Source organism: Carettochelys insculpta, chromosome 29 (genome assembly GCF_033958435.1).
Source record: "Carettochelys insculpta isolate YL-2023 chromosome 29, ASM3395843v1, whole genome shotgun sequence".
NCBI lineage: Eukaryota > Metazoa > Chordata > Testudines > Carettochelyidae > Carettochelys > Carettochelys insculpta.
In genome coordinates, this window is record NC_134165.1 from 4,945,503 (window position 1) to 4,971,781 (window position 26,279).

Sequence of the window (26,279 nt, forward strand, 5' to 3'; positions counted from 1 at the left end):
CCCGGGGTGGGACCTGGTGTGCCAGTGGGGCATGTCGGCTGTTGGGTGCAGGGGGGCGAATGTAGCTGCCCTGGCCCCAGGATTAGAGATCGAGGGTAGGGGAGGTCACATTCCCACTGCTCCATTGTGGGGCATCGGGGCCTACGCTGACAGCCAGGGAGAGAGGTTCCCTCCCCTGCTCCCTGCAGCCCAGTGTTCCCCACTGAGTCTCCTCCCGGCTCCCTGCAGCCCAGTGCCCCCATGTGCTGCACTGGGCCCTGGGGTTAGCACTGCCTGCCCCCGCCCCTGCTCCCTACAGCATGGCGCCCCTTAGCACCACAGAGCCCCCTCCTGAGCTCCCACCCCGCTCCGTAATGACAATCTCCCTTCTCTGCCAACATCTAAAGCCTCATGACAGATCCTCATTCTCCTCCCCACCCCCACCCCTGGAACCAGGCCAGCCTGGGGCCTGGTAGAGTGGGCTCATTGTCTGCCTCGTTTGATAACGAACCGCCCTGTTTACACACTGCCTGTGGCTCTGCCATATGCCCAACATTCCTGCGTAGGGGGACCGTATGGACTTCTGGCGCAGGGAACCACCAGCAGGTCTCCCACCCACGAGGCTGCAGCAAAGAACATCAAACCAACGCAGGCCACTTGGGAGCCACATGGCTTGAGTAGATCAGGGGCAGAGAAAATCAGGGGTGCCTGGGTTGCCTCCACCCAGGTGACTGTGGGAGGGGGCTGCATGGCTGAACTTTTCACCAAGAACCTAAAACTTTTTCTCACCTTTTCCTAAAGCCGGTGCCATAGGCTCTGCCTACACGGCCGCGTTCGTTCAGAATAAGCTGATCTGGAAGAGATTTTCCACACTAGCGTGTTTCAAAATAGCACATCTATACCCAAAATGCATCACAAACTAGCACCCAGCTATTTCCAAACCGCGCGTCCGCACACAACAGAGCCTGTTTTGGATTGGAAGCACCATAGCTTATTTGGCAATAGCCTGTTCCCTGCCCACACAGCCCCTGGTCCGAAGTATCTGTTTCAGCACAGGCCCTATTCCTCCTATAGTGAGGCTTACCGAATTCGAAATGAAATAGCAGGGTTGTTGTGTAGACACTCGCAAAGTCATTTTGGAAGAGCAGCCGTTATGCCGGAATAGCTTTCCTGTGTAGACACACTCCTAGTGCAGAGCTGGGGCAGCAGTGCTGTGGTGCAGGGGGTGGGGGTGGGGCCCAGCAGGGGGCACTGTGGTGCAGGGAGCGGGGTGGGGGCCCAGCAGGGGGCACTGTGCTCCAGAGAGCGGGGTGGGGGGTCAGCAGGGGGGCGGTGTCCTTTGGCACTCAGTGCCGTCCTTATTGTCAATGGTCCCAGGCGATTATCTCCTAAGCTGGCTGGGACTGGCCAGAAGAGGTGGAGGTGGAGGTTCCTGGTCTTTGACTGGGTGGATGCAGATGTAACAATCCCCAGCAGAGGGCAACGCAGCAGGTGCTTCTCTGCCTCTTGGGAACCTCTTCTGTGGGAGCAAACCGAACCCACAGCCACATTAATCAATCCTGGTGCCATGGGCCTCCCTCACTCCCACCCCGTATCCTTGCACAGACCTTTGTTCCCTTGCTCTGTCACTGGCTTTGCTCCACCACTGCTGACGGCCTCCTGTTGGTGCGTCCGGGGAACAGAGTATCTGGCAGCCAGCTTCACTGTGTCATGGCCCATAGCTGTTCTCGATCTCTCCTCTCCCTGAGAGCAGATGGGGCTCCCAACCACTACAGGGACTGTGCCCTGTAAACCAGCTAACAACTTACTGGGGCAAGCGGTGCAGAGCAAGCATGGGGGAGGGGAGGCAGAGCAGTCCCAGAAGGGCAGGGCAGGGCAAGGAGGCAAAAACAAACACAAAGACTGTGTCTACATGAGCCCCTTCCTTTCGAAAGGGGCATGTTAATGAGCAGGTTCGAAAGATGCTAATGAGGCGCTGAATGAATAGTTACCTCATTAGCATCTTTCGAACCCGTTCATTAACATGCCCCTTCCGAAAGGAAGGGGCTTGTGTAGACACAGGAAAAGGGTGCATCTACACTTTCCAAAGAGATATGCAAATGAGGTAAATCGAAAATGCAAACGAGGCATGAACTTGCATATCTGGCACATCATTTGCATATTCTAATTTTGAAAGAGCTTGTTTCGAAAGAAGAAAGCCAGTGTAGACGCTGCTCTTTCGAAAGAAAACCCCCTCTGCGAAAGAATCCTTCTTCCCATTAAATAAAGGGAAGAAGGATTCTTTCGCAGATGGGTTTACTTTCGAAAGAGCCGCTTTCACACGGCTTTTCTTCTTTCGAAAGAAGAATATGCAAATGAAGTGCATGATATGTAAACCTATGCCTCATTTGCATTTTCCATTTCCCTCATTTGCATGCCTCTTTCAAAAGAGAATTGCTAATGCAGACACAGCCAAAAGATGGGTTGAGCCACTGCAGCAAAGGGATGAATTCTGTTGTGGAAATGCTCTGTCTGCAGCATCTCAGATTACAGGAGCTGTGCAGCACTCAGGGACTTGTTGAGATGAACATGCCTCACACCAGTCTGCTAGAGTTCTTTAAAGAGTCAACAAGAATATGGTCAAGAGAGTCATCAGATGTAGTGGACTTGGACTAGGAAGAAGTAGAAGTGACATTAGGGCACGGGATGAAAATTAATAGTTTGAGGTTCGCGGATGATACAGTTATCATTCAGGAAGATGAGAAGCTAGCAAAAATGTTGACTGATTATGCACATTGATAAAATGAAAACAATGGTATTTGGAGATAAGGAAATAGGAAGGAAGATCAGCATAGACAGGATCGAACTAGGGAACAGAGAAGTTCAGGTAGCTGGGGAGCAACATGACGTATGAACGACTGTACAAAGGACATAGCAACTAGAATAGCAAAAGCAAGAGCAAGTTTGAAGGTGATGGATAAGATCTGGAAAACCAAAGCAATTAGCTTAGGAACGAAGCTGAGTGTCTTGAAAATGTCCCTATTCAGCAGCATGTTGTACAGATGTGAGATATGGGTGACAAGGAAAGATTCAAAGAGAAGGGTACTGGCGTTTGAGAGGAGTTGTTATAGAAAGATCCTGAGAATAGGATGGCTGCAGAAGGTCACCAGTGTGGAATTATACAGGAAGATACAGCCAAAAGAGAACTTGCTGAAGAAGGTTGTACAACGGAATTTACAGCTATTCAGGCATATCTGCAGAATGAACGATGAACAAAAAGTCAAGACACTGGTATTCGGCATAATGGAGAGTTTGAATAGGAGAGGCAGACCCCGCAGGGAGTCTGATATAGTAGATGATATAGTAGATTGGTGTGGAGCTAGTCTACAGAAGGTAGGCCGCTCTGCACTGGACCGGGAAAGATGGAAAGAAATAGTAAGGGAGGCATCAGGCGCCAATGGATGCTGAGCCCATGGTTGTTGATGTTACTAAATACAGGGAAGCACTGGAATAAGCAAAGCTTACTCTGAAATAGTGTGTCCACACACAATAGAACCTACTTCATCTTATCCAAAATACTAATCCAAAATACTATGTCTACACAGCAGAATGATTTCAGAATAATCTATTCTGGAATAGTTCATTCCAAAATAGCCCCTATAACCCTGGCTACGTCTACACTACAGTGATCTTTTGAAAGATCTCTTCTGGAAGATCTTCTTTCGAAAGAGTGTGTCCACACACAAAAATAGCAGAGGATAAAATCGATCTGCTCTTTTGACAGAGCGCATCCACACAGTCCCCACTCTTTCAGGGCCACAGATCAAACCTCTGTTGCCATGAGGACTGCTGGTTTGAAAAAAGGGCCCACGGAACATCTACACATAATTTTTTTTGAAAGAAGCTTTCGAAAGGAGGTGATCTTCCTGACCTGGGAGCGGAAGAGGGCTTCCGGAAAAAGACCTGTGTTCTTTCAATTTCGGATCGAAAAGAGCATTTTGTGTGTAGACGCTCTGCATGCTCTGTCAAAAAAGGGCTGGATTTTCCAAAAGAACTTGCCAGCGTTCACGCAGCCCATCTACACAGCCCCTATTCTGAAATATCTATTTTGGAATTGGTGCTGTTCCTCGTAGAATGAGGTTTACCAATTTCAAAATAAGCCATCCGCTATTTTGAAATTATTTCGAAATAGCGGTTGCGTTGTGTAGATGCTCGCAAAGATATTTTTGAATAGCAACTGTTATTTAAAAATAACTTTGCTGTGTAGACCTGCCCTCAGTGAGCAGAAGACAGGAGACAAAGAGTAGGAATAAACGAGCAGTTTTCATAATGGAGAGGGGTAAATAGCGCTGTCATTGTAGGGTCTGTACTGAGATGAGAACTGTTTGGAAGTGATATAAAACTCCTTAAGATAGTCCAGTCCAAAGCTGACCGCAAAGAGCTGCAAAGAAACCTCATCAGACTGGTGAGACTGGGAAACAAAATGGCAGATGAAATTCAATGTCGATCAATGTAATGCAGGTTGGAAATCCCCACCATAGATGAAAAAGGCCAGGATTTTTCTTAGCGGTTATCTCAAGCATGAGATTCTTGGAGCCACCATGGAGAGTTCTCTGAAACCATCTGCTTCATGTGCACTGGCAGTCAAAAAAGCAAGCAGCATGTCAGGAGCCATTAGGCAATAGGGTAGGATGTATCCCAAAGCCTCCCTATAAACCCATGCTACACCCACAGCTTGAGTACTGGGTGCAGATGTTGTCTCCCTGCCTCTAAAATGGTATCTTAGAAATGGGAAAGGTGCAGAGAAGGGCAGCAAAATATATCAGAGGGCTGGAACAGCTTCCATGCAGGGAGAGGTGACTACAGCTGGCATTGTTCCGCGTGGAGAAGAGACGGCTGAAGGGGGCTCTAGCTACTGAGCAAGCCTGCTGGCTGTGGGGCACAGGGGCACTTGCCCCATGGCCCAGGGTTTCAAAGGAGCCTGGAGCTCCAGCCACTGCTGCTGCTATACTGGCCGTTGCGGCTGCCATAGCTCCGGGCCCTTTCAAAACACCACGGCCATGGGGCGGTGCCATGGCCTCGGCAATGCTGAGGGCGGTTTGACCTAGGCCCTGCCCCTTCTGCCACTGGCCCCACCCCTTCTGGGGCCCAGAGCCAGAACCCACCTCCCCGCCCACCTTGCCCCCGGGGGGGCAGAGGCAGCGGGCTGAGGCAAACAGGGCAGGACTCTGTGCCCAGGGGCCTGTGGAACTCCCTGCCAAGGGCTGTGGGGGAGCAGGCCCAGCTCAGCCCCAGGCTGGGTCCATCAATGGCTGCAGGCTGGGCCAATGCTCTGGCTGTCAGTAGTCCTGCCCGGCCCCCAAAGCGTTGGCCTGGACTGGGGCTAGCTCCCTCCTCTGGGAGACCCAGCAGCTCCTGCCAGCACTCAAGATGGCATCCCGTTGCCGCCCAGGCCAATGGTGTCTTTGCCATAATTCAAGATGGCGTCTCACCCCGGCTTCATTTGCCCTTTGCACCGACCGCGTTCAAGATGGTAGACCTACTGGAGGACACCCGAGGGGCTAGAGCGCGCTGATTGGCAGGGAAGTGCACCCAGTCAATAGGCCATTCTCAAAGATCCGCAGCTCCATCATCCAATCAATTGGCACTTCTCTCTATTACCTCGCCTACTTCCGCCGTTAGGCGGGCCTCGGACCTGGAGAAGACCAATGAGAGCGGAAAGAGGGGCTGGAATGACGGGCCGCCGCGCCAATGGGACTGGAAGCGGAAGTAGCGCCCTGTCGCCGGGAGAGGAGGCGTCGCGCGGGAGACGGAGTAGGAGCGCGGTACCACGTGAGCGGCCTCCGGGAGCGAGAGGTGAGAGCGGCCGGGCGGTTGCTCACGCGAGCCCGGGGCTTGGGTTGCGGCCTGGTCCGGGACTGGCCGGAGCGGGTCGGAGAGGCGCGGGGGGTCGGGGGCTGTTAGGGGTGAAGCTCTGGGCTCATCGGTGCGCCCCGACCCCCGACAGCAGCGGCGGGTTTGAGTTTGGAGGGGAGCCAAGTTCTGTGTAAAAGTCACCCACCCCCGGCTTCAGCCGCCACGGTCCCAGACCCGGGGACCTCCAGCCGCGCCGCTGCCCCTCCGTCACCCCCAAGGCCCCTGGGGTACCCCCAGGCCCGCCGCTGCCCCCGTACTCCAGTTCTGCCTGTCCCTCACAATTCGGCCTTGAGCCCCGTGCTACTCCAACCTCAGCTCTCCACTGGCTTTGTGGTGCCTCTCAGTCCTGACCCACGATCCCAACTATCCGAGCCCTAGGCTCCCCCCGCCCAGTTCCCCTGAGTTCCTCAGTCCTGACCCCAGACCCTGCTCTCTGAGTGTGGGTCTCTCTCTACCCCAGCAGAGCCACTCAGCCCTGACCTGCAGCCTCTGCTAGCCCAGCTCCAGACCCCTCCCCACCCCCAATTCTCCAGAGTTTCTCTACCCCAGCTCTGTTGGTGCTGTTCAGTGCAGCCCCCTGGTCTGAGTGCATCTGTTCCTCGCAGAATGGCTGAGCAGGATGTGGAGAACGAGCTGCTGGACTATGAGGAGGATGAGGAACCCCAGGTGGTGACAGCTGCGGTGCCTCCTGCTGCAAAGAAGGACGTGAAAGGTTCCTATGTGTCCATCCACAGCTCAGGGTTCCGGGACTTCCTGCTCAAACCTGAGCTGCTGCGCGCCATCGTGGACTGTGGCTTCGAGCACCCGTCTGAAGGTAGGAGCGGAGCCAAGGCCCCTGGCCCCCGGGAGTGCAACCCCCCTCGCCAGCCCGCCTGGGAGGAGCTGCGGGCAGGGGCCGTAGAGAGCCGCGCTGCCTGGTGAGAGCTGCGGGAGATGGGGTGTCGGCAAGGGAGCGTGAGCCCTTAAATCTGCCCTGCCAGGTGGGGGAGGGCCTGACTGCATGGGGGAAGCAGGGGGCGCTCTCCCTTGGGAGTTAGTGCTGGCCCCAGTGCAGCACTAGGGGGCTGCGGTGCAGCTGGGAGTGGGGTGGGACTCCGTAGGTGGAGCTGACCCTTATACCCAGCAGAGGACAGGGGTGGGATTTAGTGGGTTTGAGCAGGGAGCTGAGAGTCAGGACTCCTGGGTTCTCTCCCCAGCTCTAGCTGTGTGCTCTGCCCCATGTAACTGCCTTGTGTCCGTACTTGCTCCCGCAGTGCAGCACGAGTGCATCCCACAGGCCATCCTGGGCATGGACGTGCTGTGCCAGGCCAAGTCGGGCATGGGCAAGACGGCTGTCTTCGTGCTGGCCACGCTGCAGCAGATTGAGCCAGTAGATGGACAGGTGCGGGGGGGGCTGGGCTGGGTGGTTTGCTGGGAGGGGGAGCAGAACAGGGCAATGCGGGGAGTGATCCAACCATGTCATCCAGTCCCATGTTGTGGCTGCCAGAGGTTTAGGGACAAAGGGTGTGTCCCTGACACGGCCAATGGCCGTTGCTGGAACCGTTCTGCAGGAACTTGGCTTGTTCTTTTCGGCCTCCACTTACATGTACCTGTGCTGCTGCTCATTAAGCCAGCGAAGGCCTTCATGAGGGGATGAACCTTGGGTGCAAACTCCTGAGACAGGGCTGGATCCTCTCGTTTGGTGCCTTGCACGCCAGGGAAGGTGACTTAGTCTGACCAGCCCTTGGGCTCCGTGTGTGGGGGAGCAGGGGCTATTCCCTGGCCTTGCTTTGGAGGATGTTGGTTTAGATAAGCCCTTCTGGTCTGAAAAGCTCCACAGGTGCTAAATGTTCCCCTGGAATGCTGGGGGAGCAGAACCCTGGGAGGCCGTCTGTGAGCAGCCCCTGGGGTGCATGTGAGGGGAGAACAGAGGCTGGTGCTTCTCTGGCCTAGGCTAACTTAGGAGCGCAGGGCAGCCCACTGCTGAAAATCTAACTCGAGGCTGTGATCCTGGGGGTGGGGGGTGTCATGCTGGGCTGTGAGGGTGATGCTGGCAGGCTACAGCCAGCAGGTTTGGCTGCCTGTGTCATGCTACTGATAAAGCCCCTTAGTGCTGGTCTGAGAGCTGGTGAACTTGCTGCATGTGAACAACCTGGAGTGCAGCCCTGGGCTGTGCCTCTGGAGCCTGCTCCTCCCAGCATGCCCTGCTGCTCCTAGCACTGCAGGGAGCCGGTTGCCCACTCATGGCTAGGGTGGGGGCGCAGTTTGGCCTGCCTGGGCATTGCTGCTGTGTCTGGATCTCCAAGGGCCCAGCTGCCCTCGTGGCCCGTCTCAGGGTCTTCAGTCCAGTGCTGGTTGGGGCTCTGATACCCCTTGTGGGCTGGATCCTGCCCTAGGACAGCCTCCCAGTGGGCTGTAGCCCCATGTGGAGCTGAAGGTGCTTAACCCACAAGCCTTTAGGTCCAGGCCTGCTGGAGTCAGGTGTCTATATCCTGTGCTGGCAGTTACTGAACCCTGCTCTGCTGAGCCTGGGCTGCTAGGGGCCACGGCCTGCCCTGGAACCATGCGCCAGAGCAGTCCTTTCTAGCAATGAGACCCGCGTCTGCTGTTGTAGGGGGTCAGCCTACTGCACCCCAGAACTGGCCGCATTAATAGTTCCACCTGCACCAAGTGCTGTTTACCCTATGGGGGCTGCGCCTGTGTTGACTGGTGGAATGTGTAAGGGGCGGGGGCTGGGAATGGAGTAAGTGACCGAGCCGCTCCGAGCCCAAGCTGCTGATCTGGGGGGTGGGGGTGGTGCTGAGAGCTCTGAAACCTTGGGGAGGGGGCAAAGACGGGGGCATCCCTTCCCGGTATTGGGGGAGGGGGCAGCTTCCCGCAGGGGGGAAGAGATGGGCTTGTGCCCTGGGAGGGTTGTTCCTTGGTGGGGGTCTCAGGCTGTGCCTTGGGTGGGGGACACAGGATCTCTCGGATGGGGGGTGCTCAGGTGAGCCCGTCTCTCTCCCGCAGGTGTCGGTGCTGGTGATGTGCCACACGCGGGAGCTGGCGTTCCAGATCAGCAAGGAGTACGAGCGCTTCTCCAAGTACATGCCCAGCGTCAAGGTGATCCCAGCCCCTGGCCTCCCACGCTGCCTGGCGTGGAGGGGAGTCCTCCCCCTCCCCTGTGCCCCGTGGAGCAAGGCTGGCTCCCGAGTGGCCTGGCTGCCTGGCGAGGGCTGTACGTGGAAGCTCTAGGGCAGGGATTCCCAGCCTGTGCGTCCCCCACATTAGATTTGTTCAGGGTGGCCAGCTGGGCAGTTCCCAGCCCCGAGTGGCTGTTAAGGAAGCTGTTTGCAGTTTCTAAACACCGCTGCCTCAGGCAGATATCTGTCCCTAGAGATGAGCTGCCCTCTCCATTACGATCTCTGTCACTAGAGACAGCAGTTACCTCCTTATGCCCAGGGGCTGAAAGCTCAACGCTTGAGTTAATTGGTTTTAACCACTGTTACCTGCTGGGATCAGGAGGGCTGGGGGAGCCACCCAGCCTAGCAGCCCCAGTGAAGAGGCTGCAGGAGGAAGGGGAGGGATCTCAGGCTGGGGGGGAGGGGTGGGTCTGAGGCTGGGCACGGTTTGGGGCTGCTGGGGGCGGGGGGGCTGAGGCTGGGGTCTATTTTGTGTTCAGCCCATGTAATGTTTTAAAAATTGCCATGTGGCCCCCAGTGTGAAAAAAAAGTTGGAAGCCCCCCCCCACCCCGCTGCCGCCTTGCACGTTACAGAGGCTGCTGCCGTGTCTTTGATATTCACGGTGATCCCAGGCAAGCCACTTACCAGTCTCTGGCAGGAATTTTCACCCGCCCCCGGCCCACCCTTCTCTTGCATGTACCTGAAGTCTGTTTCCATTGTGTGTGTTTGTGACCCCTCCAGCCTCAGTGGGGGGGTTTAGGCCGGGTGCAGGGGGCAGCGGTTTGAGGATGAGCCTTTCCCCCACTGCAGCTCAGATTAAGTACAATAATAGTGTTATTTTATTAACATATTTTCCTTTTTGATGGAAAAAGTCTTAATATAGAAACATGAGGGGGCACAAAATGAGCTAATCAGAGCACTGCTTCCCCCCGTCCGCCCCCTGGTTTTGAGTTGCTGTGGGTCCCCAAGTCTTCCAGTGGGTCCCCGTCTGGCAGAGGTTGGGAAGTGCTGCTCTAGGGCCTGTCTCTCTCTGTCTCTCCTCTGGGTATAGCTGAGGGTGGGTCACGACTCCTGGAGCGCAGCGGGGTGGGGCGTCAGGACTCCTGGGTTCTAACTTAGACTCTGCTCTGAAACGGCTTTTGGGCAAGTCGCTGCCTCAGTTTCCCCGAGCTCCAGGTGTAAGAGCTCACTGCCTGGCTGCTGACCCTGCTGCTCCCCTGGCTGCCTGCAGGTGGCGGTGTTCTTTGGGGGCCTGTCCATCAAGAAGGACGAGGAGGTGCTGAAGAAAAACTGCCCCCACATCGTGGTGGGGACCCCGGGGCGTATCCTGGCCCTGGTGCGCAACAAGAGCCTCAACCTGCGCAGCGTCAAGCACTTTGTGCTGGATGAGTGCGACAAGATGCTGGAGCAGCTGGGTGAGGCGGCGAAGGGGCAGGGGCAGGCCCGGGGGCAGCTGCTGTGGACTCAGCCCCCGGGGAACCTGAGCCATGGGGGGTGTGCGTGCATATCCGCGAGCGATTGGTCAGGCCTCACGGGGGGGGGGGAAGTGGGATCTAGTGGTTAGAGCTGGGAGTCCTGGCTCCTGCCCCAGCTCCCCTCCTAGAACTGGGAATGCCGGGCAGGGAGAACACCTCCCTTCTCTGGGCCACGGTGGGCGCCTACAGCTGCTGCCCTAGAGATCCTGTCAGGATCAGGCCCAAAGCTGATGCCAGGCGCTGCCCGCTCGGGGGAGCCCGGCTCTGCATCCCTGGGGCCCTGCTGGTCCGACTCGCTGGCGTGGATGTCTGGGCTGCGACCCCCAAGTCGGTGGTGTGGGGGGCGGGGCTGCTGGCAGATTCCCAGGGCCGGGCTAGGGATTATCGTGAGGTCCCCGGTGCTGTGACACCTCTCTCCCCCCAGACATGCGACGGGACGTGCAGGAGATCTTCCGGCTGACGCCCCACGAGAAGCAGTGCATGATGTTCAGCGCCACCCTCAGCAAGGAGATCCGGCCGGTCTGCAGGAAGTTCATGCAGGATGTGAGTCCACTGCCCGTCTCCCCCACACCGGTGGGCCTGTGGCCCAGCCCGTCACTCCCCTGCCTGGCCAGGAGAGTGAGCCTCAACCTGGCCTGCCCCAACCGGGCCTTGCTGCCAGCACCTCCAGGCTTGGTGGTGGCCCCCAGCCAGTTCCCTTGTACCAGACGGCAGGCAGCCTGTGGGGTGCCAGCCGCTCAGGGGCTCCTGATGCCCTCACGCAGGGCCCAGTGTTCTCTGTGGGAGTGTCTGCCGCAGAAGGGCCTTTCCACTGCCCCCTGGGGTGAGACGCTGCCTGCTCGGGGCCCAGCACAGTGGTGTGTGCGCAGCTGTGCTCACGCAGTGCCTGGCAGGGGTGTTGCTGTCCCAGGCTGGAGACATAACAAGGGCAGGAGATAACAAGGGCAGGAGATGGATGGCAGGAGATAAATCACTTGTCTTCTGTTCTCCTTCTCTGGGGCACCTGGCATTGGCCACCGTCGGCAGATGGGATGCTGGGCTCGATGGACCTTTGGTCTGACCCAGTATGGCCGTTCTTATGTTCTTATGAGACGGAGCTTTGCGCACCTCTGGTGGCCGGGCAGTGGGGGAGGGTAAGGGTCTACTACAGCTGCTGTCGGGGGCAGCTCCTCCTCCAGCTCGAATACTGGTGCGCCTGCTGTTAGTGCTGGGCTGGGGGGAGTGACTTTCAGCGGCTCACACGGGGTGGGCGGAAGGCCTGCTGGCAGCTGGGGGCGTGGCTGAGCCTCCCCTCCCCTCCCTGCCCCCAGCCCATGGAGGTGTTTGTGGACGACGAGACGAAGCTCACGCTGCACGGCCTGCAGCAGTACTACGTCAAGCTGAAGGACAGCGAGAAGAACCGCAAGCTCTTCGACCTGCTGGATGTGCTGGAGTTCAACCAGGTGGGGGCTGGGAGCTGGGCTCCTGGGGGCTGGCTGTGACGCTGCAGCCAGGCTGTGGCTCCTCACCCGAGTGGCTGGCAGCGCTAACCACCCCGTGAGAGCCAGGAGTCCTGCTTGGGTTGGGGGGAAGGGGCTGGAGCCCACTCAGTCTTTTCCAGTGGTACTGGGGGGGGGGGGTCACCTTTGAACCCCCACCACAGCGGGGGTGGGGCTGGCTGGGCAGAGGGAGCCAGGCAGGGTCCCTGCAAGCTGCATGGCTGGTGCACGCAGAGCTGCCACAGCCGCTTCCCCCCAGTCATGGCTGCAGCCTCCCCACGGCCTCTTCTCCCCAGCCATGGCAGCTCCCTGCTGGGCCGGTTCCGCTCCTCGCCCCCAGCAGGGCCGGGTTCCAAGAGGGGCTCTGGGGCTCCGGGCTGTAGCCGGGACAGCCCCTGTGCTCTGGACCAGCCCTTGCGCTGGGCAGGGGAGGCAGCTCGGCATGTTATCTCTCCCCACTCCGAGGGAAGCTCGGTCCCTGCACTGTCCTTGCCTGGAGGCTGCACTTCCGCAGCATGTGATTCCCCACCCCCCACCAAATGGGAGCTGCCCCAAGTAAGCGCCCTACACCCCCCAGCCTCTTGCTGGGAGCCTTCTGGACTCCAGACCCCTTGGCCGCCTCCTCCACCCCCATCTGGAGCACTCGTCTCTCTCTGCCCCCACCCAGCCGTGTGCCTACTCAGTTTCGTTGTGTGCCAGGACAGAGGTGGTCCATCACAGCTCCGTATTGGTGCACGTGAGATTCACTCCGCGCACGGGCGTAAAAAGTTAGCAGGAGGGCTGGGTGCAGGACCGACCAAGGGGCTTCACTCCAGCACAAGTGGTGGTGGGGGGCAGGGAGCGGGGAAGTTGCCTGACAAGCAGGGCTCTGGGGGGGCGCTATGCTACCCGCTAACCCTCCGCTCTCCCCCCAGGTGGTGATCTTCGTCAAGTCAGTGCAGCGCTGCATGGCACTGGCCCAGCTGCTGGTGGAGCAGAACTTCCCGGCCATCGCCATCCACCGGGGCATGGCGCAGGAGGAAAGGTGGGTGCTGGGCCCCAGGGCTTTCTTTGACACCGTTGCCTCCAGTGGGGGAACGGGGCTCACGTGTGACTCTCCCCCAGGCTGTCCCGGTACCAGCAGTTCAAGGATTTCCAGCGCCGCATCTTGGTGGCCACCAACCTGTTTGGGAGGGGGATGGACATTGAGCGCGTCAACATCGTCTTCAACTATGACATGCCAGAGGACTCGGACACCTACCTGCACCGGGTGAGCTGTGAGGCGGGGAGAAGCCTGGCTCTGGTGGGAGGCCTGATCTGGCACTGGCATTGGGGACCTGACCCTGTGCCCATCTGCCTGGGGAGAGCTGGGCCCTGCCTGGCACTGGGCGGTGGGGATCTGACCCTGCGTGTGCCCGTCTGGCTGGGCACATGGCCCTCAGTGCAGCGTCGTTGCCCTCGGGCCTGGCCGCTCTTATGCTGCTGCTACTGGAGCACAGGGGTTGTGGCTGAGGTGCTCCGCCCGGCAGGCGAGGCGGCTCTGGCTGCCCAGAGAAGGGTTTTGTTGTGGGGTGGTGGTGGTGGAAGAGGGGATTCTTTGCCCAGCAGAAAGGAGCTGGATCAGCAAGCAGAGAGGACACTTGGCAAGTGGCCCCTGTTGATGCTCTCATTGCTTTTTGGGGGCTGATCCTGGGGGCACCAGAACTGCTGTTTGTCCTGCTGCCTCCAGGTCCATCCCCCGGGGCAGGTCATAGAATCCCAGGGCTGGAGGGAACCTCAGGAGGTCATCTAGTCCTGCCCCCTGCTTCAAGCTCCCAACTAAATCATCCCAGCCAGGGCTTTGTCAGCCCGGGAATTAAACACCTCTCGGGATGGAGATTCCACCCCCTCTCTAGGCAGCGCATTCCAGTGCTTCACCACTCTCCTGGGGAAAATAGTTTCTGCTAATATCCAACCTACACCTCTCCCTCTGTAACTTGAGACAATTACTCCTTGTTCTGCCATCTGTCACCACTGAAAACAGTCTCTCTCCATCCTCTTTAGAGCCCCATTTCAGAAATTTGAAGGTTGCTCTCATATCTATCTTCAGTCTTCTGCAAACTAACTAAACCCAAATCTCTCAGCCTCTCTTTAGAGGTCATGTGCTCTAGCTCCCTAATGATTTTCATTGCCTTCCATAGGATCCACTCCAATATGTTCAGATTCTTCCTATACTGGGGGGCCCAGAACTGGATGCAATACTCCAGATGTGGCCTCACCTGTGCTGAGTGGTGGGGAATAATAACTTCTCTAGCTCTGCTGGAAATGCTTCTCCTAATGCACCCTAATATGCCGTTAGCCTTCTTGGCTACAAGGGCACACCGTTTGACTCATATCCAGCCTCTCGTCCTCTGTAATTCCCGGTTCCTTTTCTGCTGCATGGCTACTTAGTCGGTCCCCAGCCTGTAACAATGCTTGGGATTCTTCAGTCCTAACTGCAGGACTCTGCACTTGTCCTTGTTGAACCTCATCAAATTTCTTCTGGCCCAATTCTTTAGTTTGTCCAGGACCCTTTGGACTCTATTCCTACCTTCCAGTGTATCTACCTGACCCCCTAGCTTAGTGACATCTGCAAATTTGCTGAGGGTGCAATCCATCCCCTCGTCCACATCATTCATAAAGACGTTGAACAGTACTGGCCATAGAACTGATCCTTGGGGCACTCTACTTGAAACTGACCGCCAGCCAGACACTGAACCATTGACCACTACCAGTTGGGCCCGTCCTGTCAAGTCAGTTATCTGTCCATCTTATGGTCCATGTATCCAACCCGTACTTCCTTAACTTATGGGTAAGAATATTGTGGGAGATGCTATCGAAAGCTTGGCTAAAGTCAAGGTATATCACATCCATTGACTTCCCCATGTCCACAGAGCCAGTTACCTCATCATAGAAGCTAATTAGATTGGCCAGGCATGACTTGCCCTTGGTGAGTCCATGTTGACTACGTTTGATCACTTCCCCTCTTCCAAGTGCTCCAAAATGGATTCATTGAGGATCCCCTCATGATTTTGCCAGGGACTGAGGTCAGGCTGACCGCTCTATAGTTCCCTGGATTGTCCTTTCCTTTTTTTAGAGATGGGCACTTCATTTGCCTTTTTCCCATCATCCGGGACCTCTCCTGATCTCCATGAGTTTTCAAAGATATGTCATTGCAGAGCCTTTGACATTCTGCCAAATCCCTCGGTATCCTTGGATGCATTAAATCTGGGCCTGTGGATTTGTTTGCTTTTTCTAAATAGCTTTTAACCTGTTCTTTCCCCACGGAGGGCTGCCCACCTCCTTCCCTCACTGCATTGCCTAGCGCTGTAGTCAGGGAGCTGACCTTGTCCGTGAAGGCAGACACAAAGAGCATTGAGTACTTCAGCCGTTCCCACATCGTCTGTCACCAGGTTACCTCCCTCATCCAGTAACAGCTCCACACCCTCCCTGAGCAGCCTCTTACTGTTAACGTGCCTGTAGAAACCCTTCTTGTTGCCCTTCACATTTCATGCCAGCTGCAGTTCCATTTGTGCTTTCACTTTCCTGATTACCCCCAGCATTCTCCAGCCATATATTTATATTCCTCCTTAGTCTTCTGTTGAGGTGTCCACTTCTTATACACATCCTTGGTGAGTTGAAACTCAAAAAGGATTTCCCATGTAAGCCAAGCCGGTTACCTACTATATTTGCTTTTCTTACTGCACGTCGGGATGGTTTGTTCCTCTGTCTTCAATGAGGCTTCTTTAAAATACTGCCAGTTCTCCTGAACTCCTTTCACCTTCATGTTAGCTTCCCAGGGGATCCTGCCCGTCAGCTCTCTCAGGGAGTCGAAGTCTGCTCTTCTGAAATCAAGGCTCTGTATGTCACTGCTCACTTTTCTTCCTTCTGTCAGGATCCTGAAATCTACCATCTCATGGTCTCTGCAGCCCAGGTTGTCACCCACTTCTGTTTCTCCTACTAGTTCTTCCCTGTTTGTGAGCAGCAGGTCAAGCTGCACACGGCCCCTGATTGGTTCCTTCAGCGCTTGTACCAGGAAGTTATCCCCAACTTTCTCCAAAAACTTCCTGGCTTGTCTGTGTGCTGCTGTATTGGTCTCCCAACAAATGTCTGGATAATTTAAGTCTCCCATGAGAAGCTGCACCTGTGATGTGGAAGCTTCTCTTAGTTGTCTGAAGAAATTCTCGTCTACCTCATCTCCCTGATCTGGTGGCCTGTAGCAGACACCAAACAGTACATCACCTCTCGCGTCCACTTCTGAACTTAACCCAGAGACACTCAGCTGTCACTTCTCCCTCCATAAACTGGAGCTCTGAACGATCATATTGTTCTCACGTACATCACAGCTCCTCCTCTTCTCCCCTGCCTGTCCTTCCTGAACAGTTTATACCTTTCCATGACAGTGCTCCAGTTATGAGAGTCATCCTGCTAAGTCTCTGTTATTCCAACCACCTCTTACTTTCTTGACTGTGCCAGGGCCTCCTCATGCCTCCTGTTTCCCAGGCTTCTTGCATTCGTGTACAAACACCTTAGATAATTGGGTTCCCCTGCCCGGAGTCACCCCAGTCACAGCCTCTCTTGGCCCCCAGCTGGGCACTGCGTCCTTAGGCACCTGGGCCCATGAATGCCCACACCTACAGCAGAGTCCCAGTTGGCTGCAGCTTCCAGGGGCAGGCACGAAAGTCCAGCGCCTAGCCCACCCCATGATGTGCCAATCCTGTGCTGCTGATGGGCGGGGCTCCAGGAGGCCCCTCCCCTGACAGTCTCTTCCTGTTGCAGGTGGCCCGCGCAGGGCGTTTCGGCACTAAGGGCCTGGCTATCACCTTTGTGTCGGACGAGGGTGATGCCAAGATCCTCAACGAGGTGCAGGATCGCTTCGAGGTGAACGTGGCCGAGCTGCCCGAGGAGATCGACATTTCTACGTACAGTACGTACCTGCCTTGTCCCCAGCCAGCTCCCCCCTCCCTCCTAGGGAGCAGCTGCAGCCCACGCCCTGTGCTGCCAGTGCAGCTGGGGAGCCCTGTGCCTTTGGAGGGCCGAGAGGGGAAAAAACCAGCCCTGAGTGAGGGCAGATGGGTGCCCAGAGGCCATGGTGATGGGCCTGTGGATTAGGCTCAGCGGTGACCGGGGAGGGGAAGGTGTCCTCCTCATCTCAGATGCTTGTGGTATGGCAACACCCACATACACCTCTTCTGCCCTGACCCTAGAGGGGGCTCTGGTGGCTGCTGTGTTAGTGGGGAGCCTGAGTCTGGCCCCAGTGAAGAGCTCCGTGGGGCAGGGGCACCCTCTGGTGGCAGCAGTGGGATTAACAGTCTCTTTCTCCTGCAGTTGAACAGAGCCGATAACTGGATTGGATTCTCCTGCCCCGAACCAGCACAGCTGCTGCTTTTAACTCTGTCTAGATCACGGGTATTTCATTTTTTATGCAGTTTTTAAACCTGTAGGTGTGTTTGAATGTCTACTTTTTTTATGACCAAGTGCCTGGGGAGGGGGGTAGCTTTTTTGATGGGCTTCATGAGATTTGAATCTGTCTTGTGTGGACTGGCACCTGTCCCGTGGGTCCCAATTAAATTTTTTTTAAAATACCTCGTCGGCTGCTGGGAATCTGGCCTGGTTTGGAAAGCGGCCGCAGCTGTTCACAAGAGCGGTGTCCCACCCCAGAGGTGGCTGCTTCACCTCAGTGATGATGAACTTTCCAAGTGTTAACTGGTCTCTGTTTCTGGGGCACAGGGATTCTGTCCCAGCCCTGAGTGCGAGGAGGAGGGTGTGATGTGGGTTGTGTTGTGTTGCAGGGACCGAAGGGAGCCTCTATCCATGGGATCATGGAACAGCTGTTGAGGTGGTGGTGGACGCTCAGGGCTGCTGGGGACGGCTGCTTGAAGCAGGGAAGCTCAGGCAACAAGGGGAAGGGTTGGGCCCCATGAAATCCAATGAGGTTCAACAAGGACAAATCCTGAGGCCTGCACTTGGGATGGAGGGTCCCCAGGTGTTGTTACAGGCTTGGGACCCACTGGCTAAGCAGCTGTTCTGCAGCCAAGGACCTGGGGATTACAGTGGATGAAAGGCTGCATATGAGCCAGCGGTGTGCCCTGGTGTAGCCATGGGTCCAGATTTAATGCACCCAAGGGTACCGAGGGAATTGACAGAGGTCACTGCAGAGCCTTTGGCTATTACCTTTGAAAGCCGGTGGCGATCAGGAGAGGCTAACGGCATGTTTGGGGTGCGTTAGGAGGAACACTGCCGCCAGCTCTAGGAAATAATTATTCCCCCTTAGTTGGCACTGATGAGGCCCCAGCTGGAAGATTGTCCAGTTCTGGGCCCCCTTTTATGGAATGGACGTGCACCTGTAACTGCCTCCATGGGACTTGAACCTGGCAACTCTGGAGCTTAGTGCATGAGCGCTCGCCCGTTTGAGCGACAAGCCAGCTGGCTGCAGCGCAGGCCGTAGAGGAGACTCGTTCTCTAAGGGGTGCGGGTGCCAGTATGTGGGACAGTGAACCACAGGCAGGTCTGGGGGTTACTGCTGCTCGCAGAGCCCAGCAGATGGCAACAAAACCAAGGAGGGGGGCTGGAGTGTGTTTCACGAAGCGATACTGAAGCATGTGGGGTTGGCTGCAGAACGGAAGAGTGAAGCAGCTTTACTGGAAGGGGGGTTCTAGAAACTGGGGGCCCTGTGGAGAGAGGTGCCCAGGGTGAAGCCCACAGATCCATAGGCATGGACAGGCTCATCAGCCTAGCGACTGGCTGAAGGGGACCATCAGCCTGGAATTGGGGCAGTTCTCTAGGGGCAGGGGTTCTCCACTCCCCCTTCCCAGCAGAGCTGGCATGAGCTGCTCTTGCTCCGCTGGCAGGCGAGGGCGCAGAGGAGCCCAGCTGCCCCTAGTGTGTAATGGAGAAGCGAGAGCTGTGGGGCAGGACTCCTGAGTTCACGCTCCTGCCCTGCGCACTCGGCTCCTGCCCTGCGCACTCGGCTCCTGCCAGCAGTTGTCCTGGTCACGAAACTTTATTTAAAAACTTCAAAAAAGCCATTTAAAAACATCCCCGCGCGCGGCGATGGGGCTGCCACGGGCTGGGGCCACTTGCCCCCTGCAGCTCAAGCCGGGTCGTACCGTGGAAGCCAAGGGCAGCGGCATGCTGCAGATCCTGGGGAGGGAGGGAGTGGGACCCTTTCTGGGGCAGGCTCACTGCTGCTGGCTGGATTCCCCCTGCTGAGCAGCCTTCCCCATGGCAGGGGGGCAAACCCTCTGCTGGTCCGTTTGCATTGCAGGCACACAGCCCGGGCTGTCCAGCCCCTTTTCCTTCTCCCTCCCTGCTGAGGCCAGTGTAAGTGGTGCTGAGCAGCTGCTGGGGGTGGCAGCGGGAGGCCTGGAACTGGCGTGTGCCCAGCGTATGGGAGAGGGCAGCATTCATTGCCCCCCTCTGCTGGGCGGATTCCGCTGGGCAGCCCTTGAAGCAGCTGCATGTGGCCAATCCTGGCAGATGCATGGTGCCATCCCGCTGGGTGTGTGGTGGGCTCCTGCCCATGGGCAGGGCCAGGTCCTCCTGCACAAAGCTGCGGTGTCCGGGAGCAGGCTGGGCCCCATGGTGCTATACCCCAGACTCCTGCGAGGAGGGGTGCAGCCCCTGCTGGGAAAAGAGCAGTTAGACACAGCCATCCCCTGTCCCCTTCCCCCAGGTGTGGGGCGCTGGTCACAGGAGTCAGACGCGTGGGATCCTGGCTCCCCACCCCACCCCTAGAGCAGGGATGTAAAATCCTGTTTAATAACCAGTTCAGTGGGTTAACTGGCTAGGGGGAGGGTGGGGTGCAGTACAGCACCCCTGCTCCAGGCTAGGGGGAGCCTCCCTGCCTGCGGCACTGCCCCAGCTGACGTGTGCTCCAGCTGGGGGCTGCTCCAGCCCCTGTTGCTTAACCGTCACCAGCAAGTCTTGTCTCTAGGGAGAGGCTGACTGAACAAATATTAACCGCCCGCCCGCCCCTGGGGCCAAGCCCCCAGGCTTCCTGAGGCCCCCCCTTACTGAGTTGAGAACAGATCCCAGGGCTCCTGGCTCCTAGTCACCTCCCCGAGCTGCGCCCGGCCTTGTAGCTCCCAGCCCCACTTTCTGGAGTCTAGTTTCATTTTTTTTCTGCTCCACTTGGCTTCATTCCTCTTCCCCTGGCCCTAGCTCGGCCGGGCGACGTGCGCTACCGGGCTGGCTGGGTGGGGGACAGGAGCAGGAGGGGGAAGGGCTGGAGGGGAACGAGGGGATGTGGGGAGAAAAGCGCCTGCGCCAGGGTGGAGTGCTGCGGCTGGCCCCTGGCCGCCTTACCCGCGTGGTGGTCATGGAGCTGGAAAACTCGGAGTACTTGGATGGTTTCTTGATGCCGCTGCAGGACAGCCACTGGCGGTACTCATCCCGCACCTGCGAGGAGCAGAGGCTGGTCAGCCCACGGGCTGGTGGCCAGGCCTCGGCCGTAGGGGAAGCAGGGCTCAGCTCCCCCCAGCCCCTCCCAGCAGGGGTCTCCATGGGGTGGCTCAGAGTGCCGGCTGCAGGGGAGCTCCCAGCAACAGGTGCTGGGCTGGGGAACCAGAGTACTGACCGGAGGTGGGTGCTGTGGGGCAGGGGTCAGTGCCAGCTGGGGGGCAGGGGAGGGGACTGGCTGTGGCCGGAGGAGGGAGCTGAGTACTGGCTGTGGAGGGGGGACGCGGTGGGGGGCACTGGCCTGTTTCTTGAGCAGACAGTGCAGCAGGAAGATGTAGAGGCCCTGGAAGCAGTTGAGGAAGGTGAAGATGTAGGAGATGACCAGGGTGTGGTGGTTGACCTGGAAAATGCCCACGATCCAGGCGATGCCCAGGATGCAGAGCTGGGCGATGGCTGTGAGGGTGAGCGCCCTGCGGGGGAGGGGCAACCAGTCATGTGGCCCTGCCCCAGCCATAACCACCTTCCTTCCTCAGGGCCCCACCCCCTGCCCAAGCCCCGCCCCCAGTCACTGCCTTCCTCAGACACTGCCCAAGCCCCGCCCCCAGTCACTACTGCCTTCCTCAGGGCCCTGCCCCCTGCCACAGCCCCGCCCCCAGCCGTATTGCCTTCCTCAGGGCCCTGCCCCCAGCCACTAGTGGCTTCCCTCCTTGGCCCTGCCCCCCGCTTCCTCAGGGCCCTGTCCCCTCACCCAGTCTCTCTCCTAGGGCCCCCCTTATCTGAACACCCCCCTCCAGGCATGTGACGGCCATCTCCCGCCCCCACCTCTCCTGGCCCCACTTCCAGCTTATAGGGGGAGGGGAATGGGGGTGACAGGCAGCCAGCCCCCCTCCTCCCCCCCCCAAGAGTGGGATTGACAGCCTGTTACTCACTCCCCAGCCAGCAGGGCCTCTGCCCCCCCCCACCTGAACTTCTTCAGCTGACTCATGTTGGGGTTGATGTCGGTGAATTTCTGCGACAGCTTCCAGACGGTGACCACGAAGATGACGGCGTTGACCTGCGGGGGGCCAGGGCCCAGCCTGGTTAGGAGCGGGGCAGAGCTGTGCCGGGGCGGGGCTGGCTGTGGAGCCAGGGCCCCTGTTCCCAGAGGGTGGGGGGGGGGTATCGGTGAAGGTCCCAGCACCCGTGGGGTGGGGTGGGGTGGGGTGGCAGGGGGGAAGATGGGGGTGTGGCTGCCCAGGGGGCTGGGCCCTTGGGTGTCGGTCACTGCTGGTGGGGGAGGGGATTTACCGCGATGATGCAGCAGACGGGCGCCAGGAAGCTCCACAGGAATCCCCTCTTCAGCGAGAGCCAGCAGCTGTGGGGGGAGGGGCAGAGGGGTGGGGGGGTCAGTCACCTGCCAGAGGGGGCACTGGGGGTCTGCCCCACATTGCAGAGGGCAGCCCCCCCCCCCCTCCAGCTGGCAGCAGCACTCCTGGCCGTGCCCCTCCGCTGCCCGTGCACCAGGGTCCACGTCACTTGCACGAGCACCCCTCCCTCCACCCCCCCCCAGGCTGGCAACTCACTGGCGCTCGGTGCCGTAGCCCTCGCTGTGGACGGCGGCTGAGACGCCCACCACCAGGCCCGGCACGCCGTAGCCCAGCAGCAAGAAGTGGTGACGCTTGAGGCCGTGGGGCGTGAACACCTGCACCACCAGCAGGTAGAGCTCCACCCCCTCCAGGCACATCCAGCAGAAGGCGGCCAGGAAGAAATAGTGCAGGAGCCCGGCCACCACGCTGCACGTCACCTGTGGGAGTGGAAGGGACGGGGCACCTCAGGCTGGGGGCTCCCATGGCCATGGACCCTGGCAGTCGGGTACCGCGGGCCCCAGGCTGGTTATGGGGAAGGGGAGCTCCCAGCAGGGGAGGCAGTGGGCCCAGGGCTGGTAGGAGGTGCCATGGCAGCAGCAGATCCCGGGCAGGGACGGTGGGAGAGGGGAGGTCCCGTTGGTGGGGGAAGGGCGGGCCTGGCAATGGGCCCTGGGCTAGTGGGGGGGAGGGGAGTTCCCAGCGGGGGCCATGGGGGGGAGGGAGTTCCCATCAGGGGGCCCTGGGCTGGTGGGGGGAGGGGTGGGGAGGGGAGTTCCCCGTGGGGGCCATGGGGGGGAAAGAGTTCCCACCAGGAGGCTTGGGGTGACAGGGGGAGGGGAGTTCCCAGTAGGGGCCATGGGGGGAGGGGAGCTCCCAGCGGGGGCCGGAGGCCATGGGAGTGGGAGGGGAGTTCCCAGCAGGGGGCCTGGGACCAGCAGCGGGAGGGGAGTTCCCAGCAGGAGGCCCGGGGCCAGCGTGGGGAGGTGAGGGGAGGGGAGTTCCCAGCAGGGGCGATGGGCTGGTGGGGGGAGAGCCGGGGCGTTCCCAGAGGGGTTGCCCAGTACCTTGTTGCTGGTGCTGTTGATGCCGCCGAGGAAGAGGGCGTGGGCCAGGAAGAGCGCCAGGCAGAGGTGCAGGTGGATGGTGGTGCGGGTGCCCTGCACACTGCGGCAGAAGAGGAAGGTGACGATGGAGAGCAGCAGGAACAGCAGCGAGATCACCAGCCCCACCTTGGTGATGACTGTCAGGGTCTCGTCCTGCACCGGAGGGGAGGGGTTAGTTGGGGCTCTCCACCCCGCCCCCCACAAGGCAGTGGGAGGGGCTGGGTCATTCCCCTCTCAGAGAGCAGACACCTCCCCCGCCCCCAGGACATGGGGGAGCCCCGGTTACACAGGACGTAGGGGCTTGTGGCTGAGGTGCTGCAGTTCAGGGGTGGGCAGGGTGTGATCAGGGATCCTGGATTCAACGCCCATCTGCTGATGTGTCCCCGTCCTTTCCTAACTGAAGCGTTTAACTCCTCCCTGCCTCAGTTTCCCCAGCCGTGCAAAGTGTCTGGGGACCGCTCCTTGTCCCACAATGCAGTGCGGTCAGTCCCCTGCTGCTCTAGCCAGCAGGGGTGGGGCTGCTTGTGGCACAGACCAGCTCTGGGGCCCTGACTGCTGGTGGAGGGAACTGTGGTCTGCTGGGGAGGACGGAGGAGCCAAGTACAACCAAACCCGCAGCCAGCAAGGACGGCGCCCACCTCCAGCTCGTAGAAGGCCATGAGCACTGCGAAGCTGGTCAGGTGGTTGCAGTGGCAGTGGGTGGTGCTGCCGTTGGAATCCACCTGGCTGCAGCCGTGGGTGGCCCAGTGGTGGCTCGTGGGCTCCCAGAAGGCGCAGAGGAGCTGTGGGTCGGTCTTGGATGCCTGGGGATAGAGAGAGATTTGGTGCATGGGGCCGGTAGGGGGTGTCGCATGGGGCTACACCAGTGAGGGGCCAAGTCAGGCTCCAGGCTGGGCTAGGGCCAGCTGTCAGTTTGTCCCTGCATGGGAGGTTGCCTCCCCTGCCCCAGGTATGGGGTGTCCCTTGGCTCAGCCCCCCCACCCCTGTGCCCAGCTCACCGGCACCGGCGGGTGGCTGAAGTGGATGTGGACGGAGAGGTTGAGCGGCTGGGGTAGCGGGTCGTTGACGAAGGCCGACACCACCTGAGACAGTACGCGGTAGCTGCGCCGCCTCGGCGCCTGCCCCCACCTCTGCGCCTGGCCCCCCTCATCCCACTTGGGCGTGTCCACCCGGGCAGCTCCTTCCAGCACCGGGCTCAGCCCCTGGTACGTCAACAGCCCGACCAGCATCAAGCCTGTGACGGACAGACAGAGGAAGCGGATGACAAGGGGGCAGAGGGGCCGTGCTGCTGGAGACCCTGCTGCCCTGGCTGTAACTGTAACCACCCCTCGTACTCGTCCTGGGATTGGGGGTGGGGTGGGGGGGGTCACATCAATTACCTTCAGGCTTCTGCCCTTTGGCTCCGGCCCACGTTAACTGCATGTGCGTCTTGTTCTGCTGCAGCGTCACAGCCTCCTGGCTCTGGTTCTGGGCCTTCCTGATCACCAGCCCCAGCTCTGCAACCACACGGCCAGCTCACTCACACCACAGCGCCCCCAGCAAGCCTGGGGCTGGGCAAAGGGCTTTCCTGGCTCTGGGGGGAGCTCCTGCCTACTCCAGTCCCAGCCTCCCCCTGCAGGGGCCGCTGGAGGGAACAGGGCAGGAGCGCTGGCTGTGGGGGTCTGGGGTGTGATTTCTCCCATCTCCCAGCAGGGGGCGCTGTTGGGAGCAGGGTGGGCTGCTAGCTGTGGGGGGGCAGTTCCCGTCTCCCAGCAGGGGGTGCTGTTGGGAGCAGGGTGGGCTGCTAGCTGTGGGGGGGCAGTTCCCATCTCCCAGCAGGGGGTGCTGTAGGGAGCAGGGTGGGCTGCTAGCTGGGGGGGATGTCCCATCTCCCAGCAGGGGGTGCTGTCAGGAGCAGGGTGGGCTGCTAGCTGGGGGGGGGGCTCCCATCTCTCAGCAGGGGCAGCTGTAGGGAGCAGGGTGGGCTGCTAGCTGGGGGAGATGTCCCATCTCCCAGCAGGGGGTGCTGTCAGGAGCAGGGTGGGCTGCTAGCTGGGGGGGGGCTCCCATCTCCCAGCAGGGGGCACTGTTGGGGGCAGGGTGGGCTGCTAGCTGGGGGGGACTCCCATCTCTCAGCAGGGGGCGCTGTTGGAAGCAGGGTGGGCTGCTAGCTGCGGGGGGGGGGCTCCCATCTCCTAGCAGGGGGTGCTGTTGGGAGCAGGGTGGGCTGCTAGTTGGGGGGGATGTCCCATCTCCCAGCAGGGGACACTGTAGGGAGCAGGGTGGGCTGCTAGCTGGGGGGGCTCCCATCTCCCAGAAGGCAGCCCTGGCGGTGGAGAACGAGAACCTGTCTGGCAATGCCAGTGCACCGGGCTGGACGCTGACCTGTGCCGCTGGTGGACGTGATGCTGATCGTGCTGTCAGGCAGGATCAGCGCCGGGAGCCTCAGCAGCTTCTCCACCGAGGCCATCAGCTTCGTGGCACTGTGGTGTCTCTCCTCCACGCTCTTGTTGTTCAGCTCCGCCAGATTCACCTGCTCCTCCAGCTTCCCCAAAAATTCCTGGCCAAGCATATGGCCGGGGGGGGGGGGGGGGGGAGCGGGAGGTAGAGGGTGGGTGTCACAGTGCCTGAGCCCTGGCTGCACCTCCCATGCCCATAGTGCTGGTCCTCCACTGCTTTCCCACAATCCCCCACCTTGAAAGCAGAGATCAGCTCTGCACAGTTGACATGGCTGCCTAGGAAGTCAGACCAGATTAACTACAATCGTCCTTCTGGCCTTGGAGCCTAGAAGGGCCGAGTTCTTGGGCACAGAGCCGGCTGAGAGGCAGGTGTGGGAATTTCTGTTCAAGGTGCTACAGCTTGGTCTGAGCATGTCAGTTCCTGCTAGGACTGGGCACAAAGCCAGCGAGGCCCCAGATTTTTGGCTTCGTACCTGCAGCATTTCCTCTATGGATTGGGTGGCCTGCATCTTCCTCTGCGCCAGCGCATTCCTGCAGCGAGCTTCCAACCGGTCTGCAAAACCGCGCAGGAACGGCTGCAACACAGGCCCCAGATCAGGCTCAGGAAACGTGAAGGCAGAACGGCAGCCTGCTGCCCCTCCCCCAGCAGCAGATCCTTGGCACAGAAGTCAGGCTCAGGCACTGCCCTGTCGCCCCCCGCCGCCCCGGGGATGCACAGCAAGGGATGGTGGGGCAAGGAGGGCACCAGCTGAAATACATTGCAGGCTGGGGGCAATGGCCAATGCCTAGGCCGGATCGGCCTGCGGGGGGCAGGGAGGGTGGGACTGGCCCATGGCTCTTTGTCCAGCGGCGAGTTAGCCCCCCCCGGACGTCACGCTGGGCGAGCTCAGTGAAAAGCAATGCGGGGCATCAGGGTCTGTCCCCTCCCCCAGCCGAGGGGTGAGCCCCACTCACCAGGTCGCTGGGAACGACGTCCTGCAGCGGGGGGCAAGTGAATGCTGGGGAAGGAAAGGGAGGCGGAGTCAGA

General features: G+C 59.3%; 2 protein-coding genes across 5 annotated transcripts in view; one reads left to right on the forward strand and one right to left on the reverse strand.

Annotated features, from left to right (window-relative positions):
• The first annotated feature begins 5,752 nt into the window (after window positions 1-5,752).
• DDX39A (DExD-box helicase 39A) lies at window positions 5,753-17,550 on the forward strand. The gene is made up of 11 exons (XM_074979652.1): window positions 5,753-5,814; window positions 6,480-6,688; window positions 7,128-7,255; window positions 8,863-8,955; window positions 10,247-10,430; window positions 10,915-11,033; window positions 11,801-11,932; window positions 12,883-12,992; window positions 13,073-13,217; window positions 16,745-16,892; window positions 17,294-17,550. The coding sequence occupies exons 2-11, from the start codon at window positions 6,481-6,483 to the stop codon at window positions 17,308-17,310; spliced, it is 1,284 nt and encodes a 427-aa protein (XP_074835753.1). The 5' UTR covers window positions 5,753-5,814; window position 6,480; the 3' UTR covers window positions 17,311-17,550.
• A 1,405-nt stretch (window positions 17,551-18,955) lies between these two features.
• Window positions 18,956-26,279, reverse strand: part of ADGRE5 (adhesion G protein-coupled receptor E5) — a 40,473-nt gene continuing 33,149 nt past the window's right edge. For 3 of the 4 annotated variants that reach the window (XM_074980323.1, XM_074980321.1, XM_074980322.1), the window contains 13 exons: window positions 26,207-26,250; window positions 25,726-25,827; window positions 25,179-25,353; window positions 24,194-24,310; window positions 23,813-24,048; window positions 23,453-23,617; window positions 22,776-22,967; window positions 21,928-22,148; window positions 21,653-21,719; window positions 21,328-21,419; window positions 20,667-20,835; window positions 20,273-20,365; window positions 18,956-19,588 (listed from right to left, as the gene is read on the reverse strand). In XM_074980323.1, the coding sequence (XP_074836424.1) occupies window positions 19,553-19,588; window positions 20,273-20,365; window positions 20,667-20,835; window positions 21,328-21,419; window positions 21,653-21,719; window positions 21,928-22,148; window positions 22,776-22,967; window positions 23,453-23,617; window positions 23,813-24,048; window positions 24,194-24,310; window positions 25,179-25,353; window positions 25,726-25,827; window positions 26,207-26,250 (1,709 nt within the window). In that variant the 3' untranslated portion in view covers window positions 18,956-19,552. The remainder of the gene's footprint in view (window positions 19,589-20,272; window positions 20,366-20,666; window positions 20,836-21,327; window positions 21,420-21,652; window positions 21,720-21,927; window positions 22,149-22,775; window positions 22,968-23,452; window positions 23,618-23,812; window positions 24,049-24,193; window positions 24,311-25,178; window positions 25,354-25,725; window positions 25,828-26,206; window positions 26,251-26,279) is intronic. The other variant, XR_012642828.1, reaches the window with a different exon arrangement.